Genomic DNA, 27,329 nt, shown 5'->3' with positions numbered 1-27,329 from the left:
TGTAAAATAATTTTTCCTTTTAAGCAATATTTTTTAAAACAAGTCTAGGAAAACAGAAATGTTTCTAAAATATGGGATTTTTAGAAAAAGAAACTATAATAAAACCTACTTTAGGTAAGACTGTTTTAATCCTGTGATTTGGTGGCTTAAAAAAAAAAACCTATTTGGAAATTAACAGTTTTGATGGAATCAGTTCTAACACTTCCCCCCCTCAACACTTGATGGGATGAGCAGTGGGTGTTATTCTATATGTTGGCAAATTGAACACCAATAAAAATAAATTAAAAAAAATAAATTAATAAATGAAAAAAATACTTCCCCCCTCAACCCTTAAAGTATAGTTTCAAAAAGTTACAAGTTAGTGTTTCATTGTACTGTGAATAAATTATTACTCATGTCTTTTATGTAGGTTTTACTTGTAATGGATACAAGGACAGAACAGACATTCATTTTAAAAGTAAGTAGAATTTGTATGTTTAATGAATTTAGGCATTTATTTTCAAATTATGCTTCTGAAAGAGAAAGTATTTAATATTTATTCCTGGGTCTTTGGATGTTCTCTTATGTTTGTGGTAGTCTGTATTTATTTTACTCTCTATTCTTTATCACAGTTGATAAATATGTTATAGCGTACATGTAAAAAGTTTTAGGTTATAGAGTATGGAAGTGATAATTTGTATAAGTTGAAGACTCATTTCCCGCTGTTATATAGTGAGTACTTTTAAACACATCTCTAATACATTTTGTATAGTTTGTGAAGATTGCACACAATTGTACTTTTGATTATGATTACAGCCCGAAAGAGCTAAAATTTTGCCTTAAAGTATCTGTTTCAGGTATTACACTCAGGGGAGAGTGTAATCTACATCCCTGGTCCCCTTTTTTATCTATACCCAATTCTTTTTCTCCGTATAACTCAATTTGTAACTAAATGAATGAGGAAAGAAAAAGTCCTTGATTTTGTAATTTCAAATTGAAATGGATTGTGACAGTATATATTCTAAAATATTCTAATTTAATCATTTCTATAGCATCTAGAATTAATTTCAGATTAGTTTAACATTTCTTTTTCAGATACTTTTTCTTTTACTGGCAGTATGGTAGTATGTCACATTGACATAGACTGAAACAAATTTCTTTCTGTGTATACTTTATCACTGGCATTTACCCAGAATTTTAAACCGGGGTATGATACCAGGCACTGCATACACCTTGTTACTTTGAAGAAGACTTAATCTTTATATTTTTTTGTCATAAAATTTTCAAATCGCCTGTTTAATCCAGGAATACCTTTTGTATCTCAGAAATTTGAATGATCTCACATGTCTACTGCTTTAAAGATATATATATATATATATATATATATATATACACACACACATATATCTGTATATATGTGTATATATATGTATATGTATATATATATAAAATAAAACTTAAGAAAAGGTCATAGAGAAATAACTGTGTGTCATCCTGATGACTTAGTTTGAGAGCATCTCTAATAAAAACACTGACCCACGTAATTGATTTTAATGGCAGCTTTGTGGCATCTTCCGTTCTCTGGATTCACGCCAGATGCCATCAGCAGAGCCTCCAGGGACTGAGGGGCATAGAGCAGCAGATGAGTGGTTTCTCTGAAGCCCAGAGTAACTCGGATAGATTAGTTTGGTTGATAAACACAGAGCACAGCAGGCTCCAAAGGCAACTGAGGGTACAACTGACCTTTTTGTTCTCTGTCAGGGTCTAAGGAAAAGCAGTGAATACAGCAGGAACAGAAAGACCATCATCCCCCGCTGCGTGCCCAACATGGTGTGTCTGCACAAGTACATCGTTTCTGAGGAGTCCGTATTTCTTGTGCTGCAGCACGCGGAAGGTTAGTTTGTGGTTTAAATTGTTTACAGAGCAAAGAATGTCATCTCCTTAGCTTTTCAGTGTCTATAATGTCCTTTTTACTTCTGTCATTGCATGGGCAGATAAAACATACGAAACACATGTAAGAAACTGTTTCCTCATACCTCCACACTCTTTGAGTTGTGAGGGAAAATAAAAACCCAGGTGAACAGCAGATTTCATTTGAACTACAGTAACATTCTTAGATATACATAACTACTTTATTTTCTCCTAGAGTTGAGCTACTGTGATGAGCACTTTAAGGTGAATGTGTGCTAAAAGAGCTAGGTTTTATTTTTGGGATTTTATTTTGTTCTCTTGTTCTCTACTAAAAGGATACATTAATGTTAGATGACAAAAATAAAAAGCATCCCCTGAAGAATTAATTAATTACCTCCTTTTTTAGAATGCATGGGTATTTGCTTAACATTTGACATTACCTAGTTATTCTGATCTGGGTTTTTACGAATACAGCCATTGGCATCACATATGGGTACAAAGCAGAGGCATAGTGCTCTGCCTTCAAACTATTTATGAAATCTCAGCTCATGGTAGAGGGAACAGGTGGCAAAAAAATACTATGTTTTGATTTGTTTTTGCCCTTTAACACCTGAATTTAAATAAATAGTCTTTTATTTAGAACGACTGAATACAGCATATGAATATAAATCCACATAATAAATATTGCCTTTTGGCCTTAGGAGGTGTTTTTAAAATAGTAAAAAAAAAATCTAAATTATTTTCCATGTTTCATGAAGGTGTTATTTTTATTTTTACATTACTGAGAATAAAGAACTGTTGTGTTTTACTAATAGGCATGACATTTGAATTTAATGCATTTTCCCGGGAAAATGAGTCATTGCTTTGTGGAATGAGGTCTTTTTATGATAACTAATGCAAGATTTTTGACGGGGGCAATAAACTATTAATATTGTTTATTATGAAGTACAGCACAAGATAACTACAGATGGAGGGAAGACCTCCATATGTAGTACTTAATAGGAAATTCAGAAGGGGCTCCATGGTCTCTCAGGTATTAAGAGAGTTAATTGCGTGTGTGAATTGGATAACTAATTCACCTTTGTTCAGACATTATAGACAGCTTTTATCTGAGGATACCAGTGCATTACAGACATTATTGAATTAGAGGTCATGTCATCTGATAGCGAAATACAGCCACCTCTGGTGTGGAACAAAATAACTTGCGTAGTAATAATCCATAATAATTTAGAACAAGGTCAGTAGGATGAATGTAATTATAGTCAATATTCTATTACCCAGTGTGGATTATTCATGTTGGAGATTATCTGTGGCAAATTTTCGATTCTAGTTTGCTTCTATTTGCAGCTTCTTCTTGCTCTTTTTCTTCCTTCTCCAGAACACACTTCAGTTTTTCTTTTGCCACCTTCTTACTTTCTCTTATACTCCTATTTCAGCTATTTCAACTGATTTTACTTTAATACTGACAAAATCTTTATAATCTGTTTGAAAACCAAATGTCTGTGGCTTTCCTCTGTTTTAGATTATCTTTACCAAGCTTCTTTTTCTTTATTATTGGCCATATCTGACTTTGAATGGCTGCATGATACTGAATTTGTCCCGGATTATTTAAACTTGCCGGGAGAGGATCTCTTTTTGACTGTTGATTTGAGGTGTTTATTGCTTAATTTTAAGATTTTATAACACAAAGATATTAAATTATAGTGCAAGTAGGGACTGTAGATTCATTAAATATCCAGCAAATTTATTGAGCATGTATTATGTACTAGACTCTCTCTTAGATGAGCAAGACAGGAAAAGAGCTTGCCCGTTTGAAACTTACATTCTTGTGAAGAGTCAAACAGAGAACCAAAAAAGTATGATAATATTGACTAATAATGGGGACTACACTGGTCTCTAACACAGTGAGCTTTATAAAAGAACAAGGTTGGACACTTTAGGTAGTCAAAGAAGCCTGTTCTACAAAGGTGACATAGAAGAGGAATTTTGAATGACAAAAGAAGTAACCATTTGGATGTAATCAGGAAGCACATCCTAGGTAAAGGAATCAGTGTAAGAAATCAAAGGTAAAAACAATATCTGATGAAAAGAAAGGCCATTTGGTTGAAGTGTAGTAGGTCAGGGCAATCCTGATATATGAGGCTACAGGGGAAATAGGTAGGGGTTTTATACTGCAGGGTAAGGACTTTGGCTTTTATTCAAGTGTATTGGGAAACCATTGGATATCTAAAGCAGTGGCAAGATCTGATTTACATTTTAAAAAGATCACTCTGGCTATTCTATAGGAAATGGAATATAAACAGGCAAGGAATAGTAAACAAGCAGGAATTGTCTAGACTAGAGATGATGGTGGCATGGCTCGCTGGGGTTAGAGCTGCTATGCTTTAAGAGTAGACTCAATGGGATCTGTGATGGATTCTGGGTTAGGGAGAAAAGAATCTAGGCGAACTTTCTGGCTTTAGCTTGGGCAATCAGGTTAACTGTTTGATGGGCAGTGTGCTATCTTTTACATGTTAGTGGTGTTTGTTACCTCTGTGAATTAGAAGGTTGTGGATATATCATAAACACATTGCTTTCATATGTATAAATAGCTATTCCTGAAAAAATAAGTGTTGAACAATTGTTTTCTCTAATATGAATGCTTGAATATTTATGATTTGTGGCTTTAGCTCCCTTCTGCTTACAGGACTGTTCAAGATTCACGTAAGTCTCTTGGACTCATTTTCTTTCCATTTTTAATTCATTTAGTCAGAAATATATTGGTGCTTAGTAGGATACAGGTTTAGTAGTTCTAATGCAGCAGTGAACAAAACTGATGAGGACTTTGCCTACATGGAGTTTATTACACTGAGAGGCAGAACAAACAATAAGCAAATACATAAGTAAATATATGTCAGATGGAGATAAATTTTATGACGAAAATTTAAATAAAAGAAGGGAAAAGGGAATGCCAAAAGGATGATGTGGGGGTTACTATTTTATCTAGAGTGGTCACCTAATTAAGAAAGGGACTTTGGCCAGTGACCTGAAGGAAGTGGGGGGGGGGGTGCATTGTGACTATGTGAGGGAAGGGCATCTCAGCAAGAGAGAACAAATAGGCTTGGAACCAAGAGTATACTTGGGGTATAAGAAGCAGCAAGGTTACGTGGCTAGAGCAGGATGGGAAGAACTTAGATGTGGAATGCAGTGAGATCCTCTGATCCTCTGTGGTATTAATACACCACTTTAAGAACTTGATTTTTTTTTTTTTTTTTTTTTTTGAGAGAGAGAGAGAGCATGAGCAGGGATGGGGGGCAGAAGGAGAGGGAGAGAGAATCTTAAACAAGCTCCATGCCCAGAGTGGAGCCCAGTGTGGGGCTCGATCTCACAACCCTGAGATCATGACCTGAGCTTATATTAAGAATTGGGGCCTTAACTGACTGAGTCACCCAGGTGCCCCAAGAACTTGATTTTTTATTCTGAATAGATGGGAAGTCGTTGAGGGATATTGAAAAGAGGAGTGATATTGAACAGAGGCCTCTCTATGGAAAATGTAGTCTAGGAGGGCAAAGGCGAAAGCAGGAGACCAATTTTGGAAGTTTTTGCAGCAATCCAGGTGAAAATAATTGTGGCTTGCACAAAGCATTGATGGTAGAGGTCATGAGAAATGGTTATTAGATTAGATATTTGAATTTATTTTGAAGATGGAACTAACATGATTCTGCTTTATACACCTGCAAGGTTTTTGGCTTACAGAATTGAAAGAATGGAGTTCCCCTTTACTAAGGTGCAGAAAGCTATGGGAGGGGTGGATTTAGAGGGAAAAAAATCAGGGGTCAGTTTTGGACTTGGAAGTTTGAGATGCTACTGAAATGTCCAGGTGATGTTGAGTAGGCAGTTGGATAAACCAAACAGGATTTTAGGGGAGGGATTGAAATGTTTATTGTTCCTCTTAATGAATTCCTTATTTTAACTCTGGAGAAGAAAAGGTGAGAAAATAATTGTATTCAGTCAAGACAATGTGTGTTATTAAAACCTTAAGTTCCTAAACTTAGGGATTATGACATTTTCATCATCTGTAACCCAGCATTTAGCAGCATACTTCATACATAGAAGGTGCTCAGTGTATAACTACTGAATACGGAGTAGGTCAGAGAAAAGGTGAAATGCCTAGATTAGAAGGAAATGACTGGAAAAGCCTGCAAATGTGGATTCACCAAATAGGTGGGGAATGAGAATGGGCTTGGCCTCAAGTTACTTAGGGACCCAGAGGGTGAAAAGATTCTCTTTTTATTAACGAATTCTTTTTTAAAAAATTATGAAACAACTATATAAAGCAATATATTTGAATTATATATAGAAGCATATAAAGTAAATATAAAAATTCTCCCTTTCTTGTCATTTAATGTCCAGTTCTCTCTAGAAATAGGGAGAAATTTTCCAACGTGTATAAACATATACTACTGACCTGTCTGGTTAAATAAAATGGATCTTATATGTTGTTCTATGGCTTGTTTTCTTCTCCCATCTTAACAATGTGCCTTGGACAACTTTCCTTATCAGTATGTATAGGTCTGCATTAAGAGAGATCACTATAGGGATTAAAAACAAGGATTCTGGAGTCAGACTGTGTTAGTTTGTGTGACCTTGAGCAAGGTATTTAACATTTTGTGCCTCCATTTCCTTATCTGTAAAATAAGGGTGATAATTACCTGCCTCATACAGTGATGTGAGGATTAAGTAGTTGATATATCTAAAGCACTTAGAATAGTGCCTGGCATATGGTAAACACTATGTAAATATTTGCAAATATTGCTGTTGTTTTTTTGAATAAAGAATATTTGGTTGTACAGATACCATAACTTATTTAACTACTCCCTTATTAATTAGTGCTTAAATTGTTTCTTGTACTTTTACTGTATATCTTTGTGTATTTTTGCTTTCTTTTTTAAGAATTTTATAGCATGAGTTTTTTGACATAGAATTGCTGGTTCAAAAAATGATTTTGGTCATTGTATTCCAGCAATATTTGTCATATATATTAAAGTCAAATCCTAATTCTGGTCAAACAAATTTAACAGATATTCTTTGTGATCTTTCAGAAAACCAATAAATTAAAATTTAATGAGAGACAGAATTTTTATTAAACTTTATGAATTGCTAATTTCATAGCTTAAAATAGCTAGTATTTCCAAATTTTATATGCTTTATGGGGCTTAGAAAGATGTCATTCATATTTATAAAGAGTTAAAAATTGTAAACACATTAGGTAAATACATTATATTTTCAGATTTAGCAATAATGGGCTTTTTTTAAGGATAATTTTTTTTAAATTTATTTATTTATCCATGTGCAACACAGAGAGAGACAGAGACACAGGCAGAGGGAGAAGCAGGCTCCATGCAGGGAGCCCGATGTGGGACTCGATCCCGTGTCTCCAGAATCACACCCCAGGCTGCAGGCGGCGCCAAACTGCTGCGCCACCGGGGCTGCCCAAGGATAATGTTTTTAATGTTATAATAATAATGTTGTGTAATTGTGTAAGCTTGTCTATTAGGCCTGATATTAATTCGATAGAAAGTAAAACACACTCAGCTTTTGTGAGTGAGAAATTTCAAAGGAAATAATGTGTTCTTGTAGGTTTTGTGATTTTCATGATTTTGTAACTGAAAAAAAGTATGAGATAGAAAAAAAATTTGTATCCATATTTCTGTATCAAACATTAAATTTAACTGGGCAAAGAATGGAAAAGGGCTAAAATGGTTTCGTTCTCTCTAGTGAAAAACACAGTTTTTACAATTCATTTGTTTTGGCCAGGAACAAGTGTCATAAAGAAAGTGCCAACCATCACATTTAAAAATTCTATGTAATAATGAGAAGAATGGAAATTAAGTGAGACGTATTTGATTAATCAAATTGGTCAACTTGCTAACATCCAATATGGGCAAGTTGCTATGAAGATGGCATTAACACACATTGATTATAAGAGTGGATTCTGGTACAGCCTTCCTGTAAAGCAGTTTTGTAACACATATCAGAAGCATTAAACATATTCATGCTTTTTGATCTAGTATTTTCATTTCTGGAGTTTTCAAGGTTATAAAGTACTTCCATGTAAAAGTACATATTATTTTAATTCTAATAGTAGGAGATTGGAAATAATGTAAATGTGTAATAATAGATGAACATTTAAATACCTCATAATATCTATCCCTTGGATATGCTACATAGCCATTGAAGTTCATAGTCTCATAAAAATTAGAAAATGTTTATGATGTGATGTTAGTCACAAATAAAAAGCCTGAAAATAAATGTAATGTACAAATAGTTGATATTGGTGTTTTTAAAAGATTTATCCATTTATCTGAGAAAGAAAGCGTGTATGTTTGTGTGTGTGGGTGTGTGTGTATACACACACGTGTAGGGGAAAAGACAGAGGGGAGAGAGAGAATCCCAAGCAGACGCCTCACTGAGTGTGGCCTGATGTAGGGCTGGATCCCACGACCTATGAGATCATGACCTGAGCCAAAATCAAGAGTCAGACGCTTAACCAACTGAGCCATCCAGACGCCCCTAGTTATTCGTGTTTATAGGTGATTTGTAGGTTTTGAATTTTTCTCTTCTGCATTTACATTTTTTAAATGAAACCATGTATTTGTTTTAAAATAGGAAGAAAGCATGACCCAAAATAATGACATTATTAATATTTATAGACCCTTATTCTTAAAAGATTTTCAAAATACTTGGAAAGATGTCATCTTTTTAAAACCCAATTTCATAAGTATTTACTTAATACATATTATTTTATATGTAGGCAGAATTCTCTCCTTTGTTGATATGAAGACCCTGCAGTCTGGTAGAGGAGATGATAAAAGTATAAAAGTAATATTAATATGAAACAGAATATTTTATTTTATTTTTATTTATTTATTTTTTTTGAAACAGAATATTTTAAATGTTATAAGAGGGACTAAGTGATAGAAAAGATTCAGAGAAGATAGGAGTAATATCCCCTGAGGGGGATGTCAAAAAATTGGTAGCAGAAAACAAATTCTCTTTTTTAAAATTAGAGAGAGAGAGAGAGAGAGAGAGAGAATAAATTCTGAGGAACCAGAATATTTGTACAGATTTGGTTAGGATTTTGACAAGCAGATATTGGAGAAACTAATAAAATTCTTTAAGTGGTCGATGTAGTTTGAGTGAAAGCCCTCACTGGGTTATATTTGGAGACATTCAGTTCAGATGGAATTATTTGGTGAGTGGAGGGGGAGGACCAAACCATAGCTTGACACTTTGTATTCCTGAGGGGTTCAATGCCTCTGTGGAGCTGGTACGTCATTCAGTAGCTAGAGGGGATTGGGTTCTTGAATGAAGAAAAAATGTAAAATCTGTGCTAGAATGGAAGATTAATTGGACAGCAATTAGTATGAGAGAATGATGCAGAAAGGAGTTAAAGCAGGCACCTGATTGTAGCTATAAAGTTATTCCAGGAAGCAGACTGGCCAGAGGAATCAGTAGAAAAGGAAAGCTGTGTGAACCATTATGGGCATATCCTATAGGACTTGGAAACTTGCCAGAAAGAACAAGGGAGAAAAAATAATCTAAGTTTGATCTAAAGCTTTTGTGTTAGAATGGCTTGGAGGTCAGAAGGAGGAAGTGATCTGGGGGGAAAAAGAAAGAATTTAAGCACATGGAAGTTTAGATTTCAGCAGTTCATCCAGGTGAAATTGGCCTAAGAATGAATGAAACTTATCTTAGCACTTTACTCTAGGTTCTGTTTCTTGCTGTTATTAGAACTTTGCAACTGCAGAGACTGTCTACTTTGTGTTGGCATATCTCATTCTGAAGAGTTATCACCTGAGTTAAAGAAGCACTGACTGAATGCCTGTCATGTCCTGCACACTGTTTAGACAGTAGATACAGAAAGATGAAAAAGACGGTCCTGTCCTCACAGTAGTCCCCATCTAGGAGGATGGAAAACAACACACGTTGTTTTAGTTGGATTATACAAGGATTCCAGCTTCAGGTTCAGGCTTTATTGTTAGCATGCCACAACAGGGGTATTTGTGATAAGAGGAATGTGGCTGTTGTCAAAAGATGAAAAAAAGATGGAATCAATGCATAGCTTCCTTTGTGAGTGAGTTTCAAAGCTATATATGAACCTTAAATTTTATTTGAATATGATATGGGGCATAGTCTAGTGAGGACAAAGTTAGCTAGGAAAAAATGAGAGGAAAAAGTTATACACCATAATGTCCAATACTACTAATTATTAGTATAAGGGAGAGGGGGAAGGTTGTTAACTGGGTCATGGGGAAAGGAGCTGTCTGAGTATCTTAGGATTAATATTATGACAACTACCCCATATTATGCACTTACTCTATAGTAGGCACAGTACTGGGTGCTTTTTGTATTTACTGAGTTCCTCTAAATGAAATGAAGTGTAAAGTACAAGAAGATTTTTTGGGATGCATCCACTGACCTTTTTATACATATAATTGACTGTCAGAGATTGTTACCCTTGGTATAGGATGCTTACTTAATAAGGACACTAAAAATGTGCTGAAAAAAAGTTGCCTTCTCCATGTTAGTAGAAGGATTTATTTTTAACACATTATTTCCCATATTTGGAAGCTACAGTTATTATATCTTCACAAAACATGCATCTATAAATTATTGTTTATAAGATTTCTAGGTCAAGTTTTTTTTTTTCTAAAGATTTTACTTATTTATTTATTCATGAGAGACATAGAGAGAGAGGCAGAGACATAGGCAGAGGGAGAAGCAGGCTCCCTGCAGGGAGCCCAATACAGATTCAATTCCAGGACTCTGGGATCATGACCTGAGCCAAAAGCAGATAGATGCTCAACCACTGAGCCGCCCAGGTGCTCCAGGATTTCTAGATCAAATTTAACTATTCTTCTTGTAATACAGTAAAGCTTTGGTAGGTTTTTGATACTTATTATAGTTATTTATTCAAAGATTCTAATGAGCGAAACAAGTTGAATTTTTATTTTTTTTTCTTTTTTTTTTTTTTAATTTTTATTTATGATAGTCACAGAGAGAGAGAGAGAGGCAGAGACACAGGCAGAGGGAGAAGCAGGCTCCATGCACTGGGAGCCTGACATGGGATTCGATCCCGGGTCTCCAGGATCACGCCCTGGGCCAAAGGCAGGCGCTAAACCGCTGCGCCACCCAGGGATCCCCAAGTTGAATTTTTAATGGTTAACATAAAACAAGAAAGATAAGGTGAACATTTAGTACATCATTAATTCCAGATAAAGAATTCAGTTATTCTTCAGTTGCATATAATACTCAGTGCTCATCACATCACATGCTAATTGAATTTAAACTAAAAAAAAAAAAAAAAAGAGAAAGAAGGTAAAATAACAAGTATTGCTGTTAAAACATTGGATTCCTTTGTGTTTATTTGATTTCTATGCTTTCCTTGAAATTGCTTTTTATGATTTTACTTTTTTATAGGTTTCTCATATGTATCAGAATACAAAATCAGAATTATAGTACCTGGCCTCTTTCATGGTTGCCCAATTAATTTTCCTCAATTGCTTTACTTGGTTTTATACAGTATACAACATGTATGGTGAGGGGGAAAATGGGAAAAATGTTATTAATATATCATTTACAATGACATAATTATAAACAAGATGCCATATCTCCCTTCTAATCTTGAACTGGATATTTTCTTTTTTTTTTTTTTTTTTTGAACTGGATATTTTCAAAGTGGAATAGTATTGTTGATTCCCCCCCACTATAGTACATACAATTTTAAGTAGCACTTGTTTATGTATTTCCACTTGACCAATGGGCCATGCTTGAAAAAAGTATTACATAGACAACCCAGAACATAATCAGATGTTTCAACATCTAAATCATATTTAAAGCAGTGTGCTAGCTGTGGGATTTCATTCTAGTATTTGTTAAACTAATTTCCAAGGGAGAAATAGGTTGTCAATTAAAAGATAATTGGTATCAGGAGATATGTTTAACACTATACTCACCAGTCTGCAATAACAAGAAAGCATTTCATTAAAATGCTTGTTTTAGAGCATACTTGATATTAATGGATATCATTGACTTGTTTTGGGTTGATTATTAGAATACTCTTTGTTTTTCTAAGGGCTTCAATAAGTAGCCATTATTTTGGGGATCTTAAACATTTTTTTGGTTATACTTGTTCACAGGTGGCAAACTCTGGTCATATATCAGTAAGTTTCTAAACAGAAGCCCTGAAGAAAGCTTTGACATCGGGGAAGTGAAAAAATCTACACTTACTAAAGTTCACCTGCAACAGCCAACTTCTAGTCCTCAGGACAGCAGCAGCTTTGAATCCAGAGGAAGTGATGGTGGAACCATGCATAAAGTTTTGCCTTTGAAGACTAGTCTTACTCCAAGCTCTCAAGATGATAGCAACCAAGATGAAGAAGGCCAAGATAGCTCTCCAAAATGGCCAGATTCGGGCTCAAGTTCAGAAGAAGAATGCACTACTAGTTATTTGACATTATGCAATGAATATGGGCAAGAAAAGATTGAACCAGGGTCATTGAATGAAGAGTCTTTCATGAAGATTGGAGGGAATGGTGTTGATACCAAAGTTATTGAAAGCTTCCCAACACACCTTGCTGCTGACAGTGACAGCCCCAGCACCCAGCAGATGGCTCACGAGCTGAAGTTCTTTGCTGGAGATGATGCCGTAGAAGCAATTAGTTCTCCAGGAACGTCAGATTCCCTTAATAGATCTAAAAACAGTCCCATGGAATTCTTTAGGATAGATAGTAAGGATAGCACTAGTGAACTCCTAGGCCTTGATTTTGGAGAAAAATTGTATAGTCTAAAGTCAGAGCCTTTGAAACCATTTTTCACTCTTCCAGATGGAGACAGCACTTCCAGGAGTTTCACTACTAGTGAAAGCAAGATAGAGTTTATAGCTCAGGACACCATTAGCAGGGGCTCAGATGACTCTGTCCCAGTTATTTCTTTTAAAGATGCTGCTTTTGATGATGTCATTGGCACTGATGAAGGAAGGCCTGATCTTCTTGTAAATCTACCTGGTGAATTGGAGGCAACCAAAGATGGTGCAGCAGTGGGACCTACTAAGTTTACACAGACTAATATAGGCATAATTGAAAGTAAACTATTGGAAGCCCCTGATGTTTTATGCCTCAGGCTTAGTACTGAACAATGCCAAGCAAGTGAGGAAGAAGGCACAGAGGAATTGAGTGATCCTTCTAGGCCTAAATCCCATAGTATAGCAGAGAAACACAATGCACAGGGGGATCTTGGGATGTTATTTGTAGCAGCTGTTGATCATAGTAGTTCAGGAGACATGTCTTTGTCACATAGCTCAGATCCTAACTTCCAAGGACTTGGAGTGGTTGAGTCGGCAGTGACTGCAAACAACACTGAAGAAAGCTTATTCCGTATTTCTAACCCACTCTCAGGTGCTAATGAATATAATGTAAACACAGACACTTTAAAAACTGAAGAAGTATTGCTGTTTACAGATCAAACTGAGGATTTGGCTAAAGAGGAACTGACTTTATTTCAGAGAGACTCAGCGACTAAGGGGGAGAGTGGATTAGCACTAGAAGGAGACAAGGAAATACATCAGCTTTTTGAGGACCTTGATAAAAAATTAGCACTAAACTCCAGGTTTTACATCCCCGAGGGCTGCATTCAAAGATGGGCAGCTGAAATGGTGGTAGCCCTTGATGCTTTACATAGAGAGGGAATTGTGTGCCGCGATTTGAACCCAAACAACATCTTATTGAATGATAGAGGTCAGGAACTTTTGCAAATGCATTTCTTTTTATTCGCTGTTGCTTCCAATTAACTGAGTAGGCGTTTTATCTTGTAATTAGTATCTTCATTTCCTGTCTAGAGCTTCATTATCAGTGCGGCAAATTCACCCCCAGTAATAGCTTCTAGTACTTAATGATGCCATTATTCTTAATGATACTGTTTTTAGCTACAAAAGGAGTAATTACAGTTCACTTCTGCAGAAAATGGAAGAGAAAAATGTTTTGATTTCTCCTGTCGTTTTGTTTTTAGGACACATTCAGCTAACGTATTTTAGCAGGTGGAGTGAGGTTGAAGATTCCTGTGACAGCGATGCCATAGAGAGAATGTACTGTGCCCCAGGTTAGAGCAATCTCCTAAAATGTTTCACTTGAAAAAGTAGTTCGGCAGCTTTCCTTTCTTTATAGAAGTTGTATTTTTCACTAACAGTTCACATATGTGTTGGGTTTGAGTATCTCTTTAATCCTTCAAAAGAGAAAATTTGGGGATAAAACCATTATATATTCCATAGAGGTGTGTGTGTGTGTGTGTGTGTATTTGTTGTTGTTAAACAGGTTTGTACTTCTCTTAGAACTGACAGTGAGTTCTTAGAAATGTCTTAACTTCTTACTGTTTAGAAAGACCTTTAAATACCCCAAGCCTCTTTAAATGGATGGTTTTATTAAGATATGAGAGGTTGATGAAAGAGGTAAAATCCCTAAGGATAAAAATTGGCAAAATGTGGAATTTTTAAAAAATGCAATATTGTGACTTAAGTGATGAGTCAAGCTGGCATGGTAGAGCAGATTTGAGAGTCCTTTCTGTATCTCAGACATTTTAAGAAGCATGTTCTTCTTGGTTTAAAATAGCCAGCTTAGCCAAATATTTGACACAACAGGTTTCTCTTGCTCTTACGGCATTGTCTTTATTTTTTTTAAATTAGAGATTTCTTTCTGGGGTGTGTTAGATCCTTTGCTGATAATTACAGGTCATTTAAGCGTCTGAATTGGATTTGAGTTAGTGTCTCTGTCAGTGCAGATGGGGCTATATTTGAATCCAAAGTTCGTTCACCTTTTGCCTAGCTTTCAGCCTCTTTGGATGGTCAAAGTTGCTTCACTTGTCACCCCACTGGCTTTCAAAGGAGGTTCAAGCTGATTATGTTGACATGATCTGCTTAGTTGTTGATTAATACAGTATTTAATGCTTCCTAGCTAACCAGTGTATTATTGATGCTAACATTGTTTCCCTGCATAATGGGAAATGATTATAATTAGGATTGAAAGAGCTATATTGTTTTTAGTTACAACCTTCATTGTTAAGAATTATATCTGTATTGGGGAATAGCGAAGTTTTTCAACCTGTGAAGCAAATATCCTAAAACTATTTCCTGAAACCAACGATTTGGATTTTTTCTTACTATTATATTCTTTCTTTCTTCTTCCCTCAAATTAGGGGTATTTGATTTTATTTCTTCCTAGGGGCAATAGAGCATGCCCACATTTTTTGTTTCTCTCAAGTAGATAATATTATGTTGTTTTTTGAAGGCTTATTAGTATGATTTAGTTAATGGGATAACAAAAATAATTTCATTTCATAGTGAAATCACTTTGTTATGGTTATCTGGTTCTTTTTTTTTTTTTTTTTTTTTTTTTTTTTTTTTTTTTACTCACATCCTTTTCTAATTTGATAATAACATTTTAGGTACCAATGTACATAAGTACATATATTAATTGTAATGAATTTGGGAGGTTTTAGGATCAAAATTAAGTCTGGGAGTTCTTTTTTAATGAAACCTATTAAATCCAGAAGTGAAGTAAAATATAAACCTCACATCAAAACCAAATGTTTATGAGACATTGTTTAATGTTTATAACTGACACCTTATTTACTATTTTTATTTTCACTCTTTTATTGAAAACTATAGGGTCATCCTTTGCCATTCTAGCAAATTGTTTCTTCAACATACAGTCACATTTAGCATTCATAGCATCTAGAGAATTTTAATATATGTGGGCCAGAGCTATACTACATTCACCAACAAATACATACTTTTAATTTTGTGTATTGAAATACTGAATTTAATCCAGATCAGTTTCCAAATTTTCCTTTTTAAGCCTTTCCCCGGAAATCACAATGCTCACACCTTACCAGCAGGTGGCAGTCTACCATTAATGGATTTTTGCTGTCCTCTTCCAGGTTGCCCTTCACTAACGTTTGAAAAAAGCTGTCATCTGAAGAAGGGCTTTGTTTTAATTATTTGCATGAAAGAATTGTACTTTCAAGCTTTGTGAATTTGCAAAAGTGTCCTAGCATTATGGCATGCATTGAACAATGTGGAAAGTCTCTTCTTCTATTCTTTGGGCTCATTAATTTGTTTTATCAACGAGGGAAGAAACAAAACCAGGAATGGCCTTCACTGAAAAGTAAAGCTGGTGTTGTTATGTAGATGATCGTAAACCCAGAGAGTTACAGAACTCAGTTAAGTCCATGTTCTCCCTCCTCTTGCTTATCATGCAAGGGGAACTAGGACCAAAAAAATGGTGAATTACCATTTGTTTCAAAAGCAAATAGCCCTACTACTGATAAAAACTGTAAGTAGGCTCTCCTCTTCTATTCGAAGGGTGGGTGCAATGCTAATATGCTAATATTTCATTGCCTAAAAGTCACAAATCCATTAACACATGGAGACAGAGAGTACTTAGTCATCTTTTGGTCTGCCCTTAGAAACACTGAAGGGTTGCAGTAATTCTCTCCCACATCCCCTCTGCCTTTCCGTTTTCCAACTCTAACCTTAGTATTATTGTCCAAGTAACTCTAAAGCATGGTAAGCAGCTGATGTTTGGTTAGAAAGTAAAGTTGTCATAAGATTGTGATGAGAACGATCCACTTCTGTTTAAACAGCATGCAACCTCTACCCCGACCCCTCCTCCCTCCTGGGAATCCTTATCACATATTTGTCCTAAAAACATGATCCACCTGCCCTGTACTTTATAGTATCAGCAGTGTATCTTTTCATCTTGTGGATGATGTGCCTTTATATTTTGAGAAAAATTTCCAGTAACAGATTCGATTTACATGGACAGAAACCTGAGCACATGCCAAACTAGCAGGGGGGCCATTATTCTGCTCTATAAATAAGTTTAAAAAAGAAACAACACACACACAGAAACCTGTGAATCAACATGTTTTGGTCTAATTGAGGGGAAAAGCAAGATAGATAAATTTTGAAATGCAAATGATCACCTTCTGTTATTTAAGTATACTTTCTGCCAACTTTGCGATCTCCGATTTTAAAAAGTCACAGTCCTTTCAACAATGTGTACTACCAAGGATATCTGATGTTCACAAGTTTCTACAACAACACGAAGAACTCTCTTAAAAAGTTGCCACTTTTTTATAGTAAAGAAAACAAGTCCGATAACAAAAAGACAAAACCCATGGAGCTTTCTCTGTCTACATCTGTGAAAAAGCCAGCAAATAAATGGCTGCAGCTGCTGGCCGATCAAGAGGGTCTTGAGAATACGAATTCACTGATCAAACCCAGCCCTGTTTTCAAAGTAGAAGCCATTCCTTTTAGCTTCACTTTGAATCCTTAGATTATATAGGATGATTCTCTAGAAAGGTTTTATTTTAAATAAACATCATTCATGGTAAATGGGTTCCTTTCATACGAGAGAAACACAGGACAGAGTTCAGGAAGGGAAAAAGCAAAGAATAGACTCCAAAGTGGGAATAGATTGTCTAGCGTGACAACATAAACACAACACTGTCTAGTTTCCATATTAGGAGACCATTAGATACTTTATCAAGAGACTTTGAGACAGGTTCTCCTATTTTTCGTTGTGAGAAGTTATAGAATAAAAATTGGAGTAACTTGATTATTCTCCTCTGGAGGACTTCCTTGTAGCTACTCTGATTTTATTTCTGTATTTCTGCGCATGCGCACACACACACAGGATTTTATGTGCTGTCTCATAACTATTCATTTATCATAACATAAAATAAATTTTTGTTACAGTGTTTTAAGTATAAAGGAAGAATAAAGTGTCAAGAAAGTATTTCTTTTACCAGTATTTTTTCCTTAAGTCTTGACTCTCATCATAAAAAAGCAGCTAGAAAATAGAACCTCTAATAGTAAGCATATAAAATACAAGACTATATTTGAAAGTTTAATACGTTATCTAAGGCAAGTGAGTAAAATTGTTTATATGTTCGTTATTATGCTAATATAATCACTTAAGTTTCTCATTCTGGTCTTCACAAGTTGATATGGTATCCTATCAGTGTGTGTCCTTCACCTTTATTTTCCACTCCATTATGAGCCTTTTATAAATGCTTGAAATTTACATTGACATTTCTCGTTGAATACTTTTCAGACTTGAGAATTTATAGGTGAATATGTGTGTAAATTGAAGAAGTCCAAAATGCTTTTTACTGCAGTCCAATCTCCACGCTCCCAGATGTCAAATGACAGCTTTGCTTCCTCTCTTAGGCGATTTCACACTTGGAAACAGCTCACAGCTGACAGTGAAAAGTGAAACATAGAAAAATCATGCTGAAAACTATCTGCAAAATTCAGTTTTAGAGCATGACGTTTATTTACTACCACTCTTTGCTCTTCTAGCCTGACTTTATCAAATAGTCCATGAATATATTTTTTGAGGGTAGTCTCCTCTGTCCTTTTTCATAAATGTGTCTTACATGTTATTTGTTGCTTTTTAAGTGTGGTGCTCTATATGATACTTATGTATCTGATACTTTAGATCTAGGACTCAGACCATGGATGGTTTAAAATATGAGGCCATCATAAGTTTAAAATTTAGAATATTAAGGTGGAATTGAGAATTACCACCCTTTAGTATTTGTCCTACATCAGACGTTAACTCATTGCATGTTATTTAAGACTTTCTAGACCTTAACTTATCACTAGTAAAATAGATTTGTTGAGTATAAAAAAGATCCAGATATCAAGTCATCTAATACACTTCTTACACAAAATGTCAGAATTCAAGTTCATTTTATTAAGGAAGAATTTTTTTTGCCCAAGGATAAATACTGATTTCTTATCTAATATTAGTGGGGGGTGAAAATAATTACTTCACTTGAGGACTTTCTAAATATATATTTTTACTCATTTATAGAGTGTTTACATAATATATATGATGTAGAAATGAGGGGTTTATGGATAGTATTTTCATTTGGAGGGGAAAAGCCAAGACACCTTTTGAATAGGGTGAAATTTGATTGCCAAGATCCTCAACAAAATTGTTTAAGGAAGAAAGAGTCATTTGGATATGAGAATTTTTGGGTCCTGGGTAACTTCACCAAACATGAAGGAATGCAAAGAGAAACCAAATGAATATAGATGTGTATTTTGAAATAATAACAGTATAAGCAGGAAATATGATTATATCCCTGGTGTAGGCTTTAAACTTTTTTTTTCCCCAAAGGAGGAAGAAGAAAAAGGCAAGAGGGAACTATAGAAATAATTTTTAAAAGGGTAAAATATTTGTGGTTAATATTTAAACATTATCTTTCAAACACTAACTCTTTTGTTTAATTTATCCTAAAGCAAAACTCCACCAGTATCTCTCGTATACATGATAGATGTTTTAACGTTTTCCATAAACGATTAGCAAGTACTTTTAATCCTCTGCCTTTAGCTCTTATTGTCATAAAGACCAAATCTATATCTTCTTTGGGAGAACCAGTAACTTATTAAGTTTGCCATAGAATAGTGAAAATTTTAAACTGAAGAAAATTCCCTGATGCATTTCACCTCTGTGTATTGATGAAGCTTGTGCCAGGAATATAGAGTTATATGAAGATAAGCAAAAAGAACTTCAAGTCAACTCAAAAATAACCGTGTCCAGGCAAGTCCCTCCTGATGGAAAGATGAAATACTTGCTTTATATTAGTTTGAAGGTCTGGGACCTTGGGATCCATCCCTCGATAGAATGTATCTTGGATCCCTCACAAATCCCCCAGTGATGGGCCAGTCATCTTCATCTCTGCATTAAGGTCACTCCATGTTGAAATAGACCCATTCTGAAATTATTCTTCTCATTAGGACAAAATGTGGTTTGTTCCTACTGATGGGAATGAGGCAGAGTAATAGCAAAGTGTTCCATCCTTGTTATTTGCCATCTTAGTGAATAACACATTAGCTCTTTTCAAGAGAAGAAATTCTTCAGCTGTTAGAACTGAGCATTTTTAAGAGCCGGTTAAAAATATTTTCATGCAGAAGAGGTGAAATACAAGATCTCTGTATGTTTCATAACTGATATATTGGAGATATATCAAGCTTTAGATTATTAAAAGGAAGTTAGTTTTAACCTCTTATTTACTCCAAACTTTTTTCTTTATGATCTTGGACAGATTCTTTTTTAAAAGAGGAACATGAGACTAGATAACTTAAAGTTTTAAGTAATAGCTGCATTGTAATGCTTCTAGATTTTCAGGCTTAAGTTGATTTTTGGCAACTGTTCAATTACTTGGCCTCACTACCATATTGTTATAAAGAGGAAAACTATCTCTTACCTCTGATTTTTTTTTAAAGATTTATTTATTCATGAGAGACAGAGAGAGTCAGAGACATAGGAAGAGGGAGAAGCATGCTCCATGCAGGGAGCCTGATGTGGGACTTGATCCCAGGACCTGGGGATCATGCCCTGAGCCAAAGGCAGACACAACCACTGAGCCACCCAGGTGCTCCTACCTCTAATGTTTAACGCAGAAGGGGTAATGCTGAGTCCTAAACATTATGTTCCAGGGCTGTTGGCTAGCTACTTTGACCAAATCATCAGTTTCTATACCATGTAAAAAATCTTGTCAGTTTGAATCTCCATGAAGTAACCAGGGCTTTCTCCTTCCAAGCAATTATTCACAAATGCTTCCTTCAAATAAATGTTTAAAAATGCTAAGGTTTTAAAAAATTGATGACAAAGCAAATGGGACTCCTTAAGCTCCTTTAATAGTGGTGCATGAAGCTCTGCTTGCCTAACACAGCAACAGCACTGGAGAGAGAGGGGTGGGAACTGCGTCCATCATTTTCACAATTTTCAGTTAGCCTTTTTCTCATCAATCAACTTTAATGGCTTTGGTTGGGTAACACTGTGACACCCGATGGCTATTCAGAATGGAGTTGTGTGATATGATCAATGGAAAATGGAGCATGCTGTTGGGTTTTTTTTTTTTTTTTTCCTACTAGAAACGCAGGGTGAGAGAGTAAGCAAGATTGTGTAGAGCTCAGAATTATAATCAGTCAACCAGAAGTCATATGGTGGTTACCCATTTCTTATTTTATCTCACAAGAAGATGGTATAGTAATGATACCTATAAACTCCCTTGAACAGGTAATTCTTAGCTCTGGAATGCTGAATCAAGTTAAATCGAGTTTAGACACAACTTATGCAGATAGTTGCAGGAAAGCTCAGCATATGGTTGCCAGGTCACCCCCACAACAAGAAATTCAGAGCAGGATAATGGGAAAAAAGCAGAATTAGGTATTTGGTCAAGCCTAACCTAAATTCTCTGAGTGTGATGTTGGAGTCCCCACAAGACAACTGGCCCAGAGTTTCAGGTAATTAAAATATGTGAAAAACATCTGGATTAATAATGAGGTGGTGGTAGGAAGCAAGGCTAGAGCCTGGGAGGAGCCAAGAAGACAAGTATGTCAGGGAGGTAGAGCGGCACAGTTCTCCCATCACCTCGTGGTGCTGTGAGGAGCAGAGCTCTAGCTGCTGCAGACTCTTCTCTCTGGAAAGTGCTAGCTTCTGTCACTGGCCTTCTCTGGATGATACTCCAGTGAACGAGAAGAGTGTGATACTGGCAACTTTTAAGTAGTTCATACATCTTACTCAACAAATAAGGTATTTGAATAATCAGTTGGGTACCGTGTTGGAAGACTTTATGGAACGTAGAATGGAGAAGTGGGCAGCCACCGTTTTCTAAAGTAGGATAAAATGTGGGAAAAAGGGAGCAGGGCAGCCTGGGTGGCTCAGCGGTTTAGCGCCTGCCTTTGGCCCAGGGTGTGATCCTGGAGATCCAGGATCGAGTCCCACATCGGGCTCCCTGCATGGAGCCTGCTTCTCCCTCTGCCTGTGTCTCTGCCTCTCTCACTCTGTATCTCTCATAAATAAATAAATAAAATCTTAAAAAAAAAAAAAGGGAGCAAATTGCTCATTTGAAATAATGGCCTACAAAGTGCAAATTTCAGGCTCTAGCCAGTCTGTCCCTCTGAGGATTAAGATCTGCCTAAGAGATGTGAGCCCTTAGGCAAGCTACATTTCTTCTGTCCAGATTCTTTCATTTAAAATACACTTCCTCTTGAACACTTGTGTACCTTCAGACTTTTAAACTTTAAATGCCTAAACTTTGATAATGTAGTTCATAGGTATTAGAGAAACAATTCAACCCTGGAATTAAAATGAAACTTTACTCTCCTAGTTGATAACGGCTGTAGTTTTGCATTTAGTAGCAACGTGTGTCTTGTTTGTGAAAACTTAAAAAAAATTTTGTCTCTATATCTAAAATAATACCCTTGGGAAACTAGTGTATTTGGTCCTGCAGTGTACTTAAGTGAATTTGCGTCTGATGACATTAAAAGAATACTGACTGGGCAGCCCGGGTGGCTCAGCGGTTTTGCGCTGCCTTCAGCCCTGGGCGTGATCCTGGAGACCTGGGATCGAGTCCCACGTTGGGCTCCCTGCATGGAGCCTGCTTCCCCCTCTGCCTGTGTCTCTGCCTCTCTCTCTCTCTGTGTCTCTCATGAATAAATAAATAAAATCTTAAAAAAAAAAAAAAAGAATACTGACTGATGCTAATGACCTCCTCCACCAGACTCACAGCGGATATGGTAGGCAGCTTACACACTTGTAGCACCTTATAGACGACCCTGTACCTGGATTCCTCACATTGAACAGGGGCACAGGCGACCTTGAGTTACCTCCCAGTCCTGTCTTCTTCCTGCTGCCAGGGCTGTTCAGCGTTTCCCCTTGCCACACACCATCCCTGTGGGAATAAACCATACTGGTCACTGTGCTCTGCAGCAGGGAGCATTGGACGGCATCCACCCTCTTTAAGCCACCAGCATCTCTTACCTGGACCAGTGCAGTCATCAACTGACTGCCCTCTTTTCTCACCTGGCTTAAATCTGCGTTTCATCCAGCAGCCAGGGTGGGCTTTGGATAATGTTAGAAACTTTCTAGCCTACAACATATAAAAGTGTGAAAGGACTTGATGTAGACCTCAATGCTCAATGGGACTTAAGGAAAATGAATGTGATGAGGCCTTTGTAGATGCTTTGAACGCCTTGAATGAACAGTGCTACAGAACACAAGATGGATGTATTTATTCAACAAATATTAAGTGCCTCCTGTGTCCCAGGCCCTGTGCCCAGGAACTAGAAATAGAAGACATAATTGGTATAGTATTGACAGTTAATTTTGAAGACTTATGTTAAAAAAGAAAAAGAGAGACTACCCAAACAGAAGACGTATATACAATTGGTTACCTAGAATGTTAATAGACATTTATAGGTGAATAGTTGTTTTATTAGAATTGTAATTTACCACACTAACAAAAGATGTGCTTAGTTGTTTCTCTTCTCATCATTTAGTTCCATATATTGTTGGATTTAAAAAAAAAAAAAAAAGCTTTCTTCTGTGTTACTTTCTCTTTGTTCTTCAGTCATCAGCTGTAGTGGAAGACTAATGCTCAGCCCCTGCATAGAAAATCTTTATACACAGCAAGAGCTGGTGAGAGAAATTGACTAGAATTTTGTAATTCTAGTCCCTTTCAATTAGCAACAGATGCTGCAGGGAAAGATTGTCTGTGTAGGAACACAGTACTAATGTTTCCATGCTCTAGCTGACATGGAATGCTCATTGCAGAAGAAAGATGTTCTTTTCCTTGGTCCAAGTATGTTGCTAATGATAGATCAGATTTTCTTTTTCTTTTTTGCTTTTTTCTATTCCTATCGAAGGCCATTGTGGCTTAATTTTATATTGTTTTATTCACCAAAGATCTCTTATTCTAAAAGCTAATATATTTTGTGTTACTTGTGTTTCTTTTCCAAAAATGAGAATTGCAATCCTTAAAGTCAGATATTTAGATTTTTTTTTTTAAACAAAGATTTTGTCAGAGAGAGAGAGGGAGTGATAGAGAGTGTGAGCGGCAGGCAGAAGGAGAAGCAGGCTCCCCGCTGGGCAAGGAGCCCAATGCAGGACTCAGGATCCTGGAATCATGACCGGAGCCAAAGGCGGATGCTTAGCTGACTGAGCCACCCGCGCATTCCCTAAAATCATTTTTTAAAAAACTCCATGGCATTAGAAAACTATATCTCCCCTTAACCCCCAAAGTATACTTACTACAGATTATCATTTTAATTTATTGCATAGACCTGTGCCTTTAAAATTGTTCCATCATTCAGATATTTGGATAAAGTGCTATATCATTTATGGGACAAATTCTTCTACCATCTAAATATTGGTTTAATTTGACTGTTATATAAATACTTTATTTGCAACATTTGTTGCTTTTTCATTGAGTTTTATATGATCTCTTAATTGTTTCACAGTTACTAAAACTTTGAGTGAAAAGAAGTGAGGCTTCTAAGATTCTATTTACTTAAAAAAGTGTAGGTAGAAAACAGTTTGGGAGAAATATTTAAAAACTTTTCCTAAGTGAAAATAGAATTTTTCTATATGTGAAATTCTCTTCTAAGAAAATTCTGAACTTACTATATTTCCTACCATATCCTATAAGGAAGATAGCAACAACAGAACATACTGGCAGGGGGAGGTTATGGAGTTGTCTGGAGATTTTTGCAATGGGTCTAGGCAACTGTTCTGTTAGTAAGGGTAAAGTGGGAGGATGAGATGATCTGTGTGGGCCTCCCTTGGTGAAAAACCAAGGAATAGAAGCAAGTGGTGTTATCAGTCTGAAAGTGTGCCTTATCAAATCCATCAAAGAACTAAATGTTGAATAGCAGATGCCCTTATTTATCAAGCAGTATAATAATAACAAACCCTTAAAGAAAAGTAAATTCTGAATTTGGGATGTTGAGGGTACCAAATTGCTTAAAAAGCAAGTTGATTCATCTTTGTAAAGCTTTGGTAGAAAGGTTGGTCTTTAAAGTATGAATTTGACACACATTTTCTAGCTTTTTAAAATTTCTGTACAATTTCCAACATAGTTTTATCATTATCTTTGGTTATTTTTGAGTCATGTCTTTGGCAAATCCATGTGGTTTAAACTATGTAGTTAGTCCTAAGAGGCAGGGCCTGTGCCTGTGCTTAAGTATATGTCATGATTTCAGTAATACTGTCTGAAAGGAGAAGTGTATACTTCTTTTCCTTCACTTCTCATGCAGGTATAGACATTTTATGATTTCTTAAGCCCGAGCTTTCAGTTTTTTTTGCTCCTGTATTTTTGAGGAGTAAGGATTGTTATAGCTACAGTTTTGGGGTCAGGTTAACATTATCATTTTTGGCTATAAGAGGGAGACGTAGCAAATTGATTATCATAAGGACTGTAAAACTCTCTTACTCTGTGTTTTAGTCAGCCCTTTGACAATATGGGTTACCAAGGCAGCATTATTTTTCTGAAAAATATCTTGGCTTGTTGAGATGTGTTCTATGAGGTGTTAAACATGAGTAAAACAAAGATAGGCAAAGCACATTTTATGTTGTGATATCTTTATTGTTTTATTTAAACGTGTTTATTCACTTGTGAAATGATGGTTTGAATCATTAGTATGAATTGGTAAGATTCTATATTGTGTTAGAATGTGAGACTTGATAGTGCTAAAATGAGAATACTAGAATTTTACTAAACTGTTCTCACCTATTTGATGTCCTTAAAAAGTTTTAGATGGTTTAAAGTCTAATCTGGGGCCAATTCTGTGTCTCTATTACATTAAAAGATGATAATGATTAGATTGAGTGACACTGATTCATTTCGTTTGCTGCCAGGTCTCTTAGGGAAAGGGACTAGTGGCTGTGGATAGAAAGGAGAAGAAGGAAGTTTGAGGAATGCTAGTCATTTTAGCATAATCCCTCTTTGGGCATTTTAGGTTAATAGAGGGAGAAGAAATTTTGAGAAAGGCTCATGAGTACTTTTGAAGACACTTTCAGGGTCATAAAACAACAGGTAGAAAGAATGTTAGAGGTCTGGCTCTCCTCATTTTCAGAATAAGCTTAGTGTGACATACTCAGCCAGAATCCAACAGTAGCACGACTTGAGCCCCATCGATACATTTCTTTGATTCAAACACAAAAATCTAGGATGGTTTGATAACACCATCTCTTTTTGACTTTTTGTGGGAATTATCTGAGAATTTGTTTTTCTAGAGAATAGTTTATTTTTCTCCCCCATCACTTAAATGCCTATGCTATAGTAAGTATTGCTGCATTTGTGGAGAATAAAGATACTATTTTACCACCCTGGAAATTGCAAATATAGAATGTAGTAGCAGGGGAAGGGCATGTGTGGAAGCTTTTGCACGTTGGTTTTTATAGGAAAAATATTTTGAAAATGGACAGAACAGTGATCAATTTAACCTTTAAAATATATTTTTTCCCCCTAGAGATTTAACAAAATTCAAGGTAGGAGTTTAAAGGGATTTCTCAATTTCCCTGTGTTATACTTTTAAAACAGTCTCACAGACTTATTTGGTATTTCTTTATGTTCTCTGCTTTTGACATTAGATACATATACATGACTATCCACCTAGTATTTGGGGCAATCCTCATGTAGCTTTGTATATAAATTAGTACTCTTGGTTTATGCTTTAAGTTTTGTATAGATTTTGTAAGTAAAGCAGTTGTAGAGCAGTGGTTTTGACAGCCACACAGTCTTAGGCTTCTTTTTGGCAATGTAATTTCAGAGTATATCTTTTTTTTTTTTAAAGTAGGCTCCAAGCCCAGTGTGGAGCCCAATGTGGGGCTTGATCACAGCCCTGAGATCAAGACCTGAGCTGAGATCAAGAGTCAGGTGCTTAATTGACTCAGCCACCCATTCGCTAGCCCCATATCAGTACTTTTTTTTTTCATTACTTTTTAATATAAGAATGATTGGTCCTTAATGTTAAAAAGAAAACCAAAATCCTTCATTCTGATTATTTTTTTTTAAGATTTTATTTATTCATGAGAGAGAGAGAGAGGCAGAGACACAGGCAGAGGGAGAAGCAGGCTCCATACAGAGAGGCTGATGTGGGACTTGATCCCAGGTCTCCAGGATCATGCCCTGGGCTGAAGGTGGCGCTAAACCGCTGAGCCACCCGGGGTTCCCTTTCATTCTGATTATTAAAAGAAAAAGAAAATTCTGTTTGAAAATCCTAAAAGAAATTCCACAAGTAGTTACTCCAGTTGAAATATTTAAATTTCCTAGTCGTTAAGAAGTTTTTCTGTGTGTCTTACCTAAATACAGAACTCTTTGTTGTATTTTTGAGTCATCTGTGAAAATCAAGGTCGATGGGTTATGATGTCAATTTCACATTAATTAATGAATCCCTGCTTAATATAAAGTCATCTTGAAAAGCTTCAAACTACATTCTAAGAGGATGGATCTGAAACTTTAGGCTTTTTTCCAGATTTCCATGAACAAAATTTACCTTTTCAAAGTTGTCATCCTTCTTTACTGGCCCAGTCAGAATATAGACG

The 27,329-nt window shown here is 35.9% G+C and overlaps 1 protein-coding gene across 8 annotated transcripts in view; it reads left to right on the top strand.

Moving 5' to 3' along the window:
- RPS6KC1 (ribosomal protein S6 kinase C1) overlaps positions 1–27,329 on the top strand; it is a 179,985-nt gene that overhangs the window by 136,347 nt on the left and 16,309 nt on the right. For all 8 annotated transcript variants that reach the window (XM_077902148.1, XM_077902147.1, XM_077902145.1 and 5 more), the window contains 4 exons: positions 410–457; positions 1,741–1,873; positions 12,072–13,667; positions 13,939–14,028. In XM_077902148.1, coding sequence (XP_077758274.1) covers positions 410–457; positions 1,741–1,873; positions 12,072–13,667; positions 13,939–14,028 — 1,867 coding nt within the window. The remainder of the gene's footprint in view (positions 1–409; positions 458–1,740; positions 1,874–12,071; positions 13,668–13,938; positions 14,029–27,329) is intronic.

Source organism: Canis aureus, chromosome 6 (genome assembly GCF_053574225.1).
Source record: "Canis aureus isolate CA01 chromosome 6, VMU_Caureus_v.1.0, whole genome shotgun sequence".
In the NCBI taxonomy this organism is placed as follows: domain Eukaryota; kingdom Metazoa; phylum Chordata; class Mammalia; order Carnivora; family Canidae; genus Canis; species Canis aureus.
The sequence above is the reverse complement of the archived record's forward strand: the minus strand, read 5'-3'. Positions and strand labels throughout refer to the sequence as shown.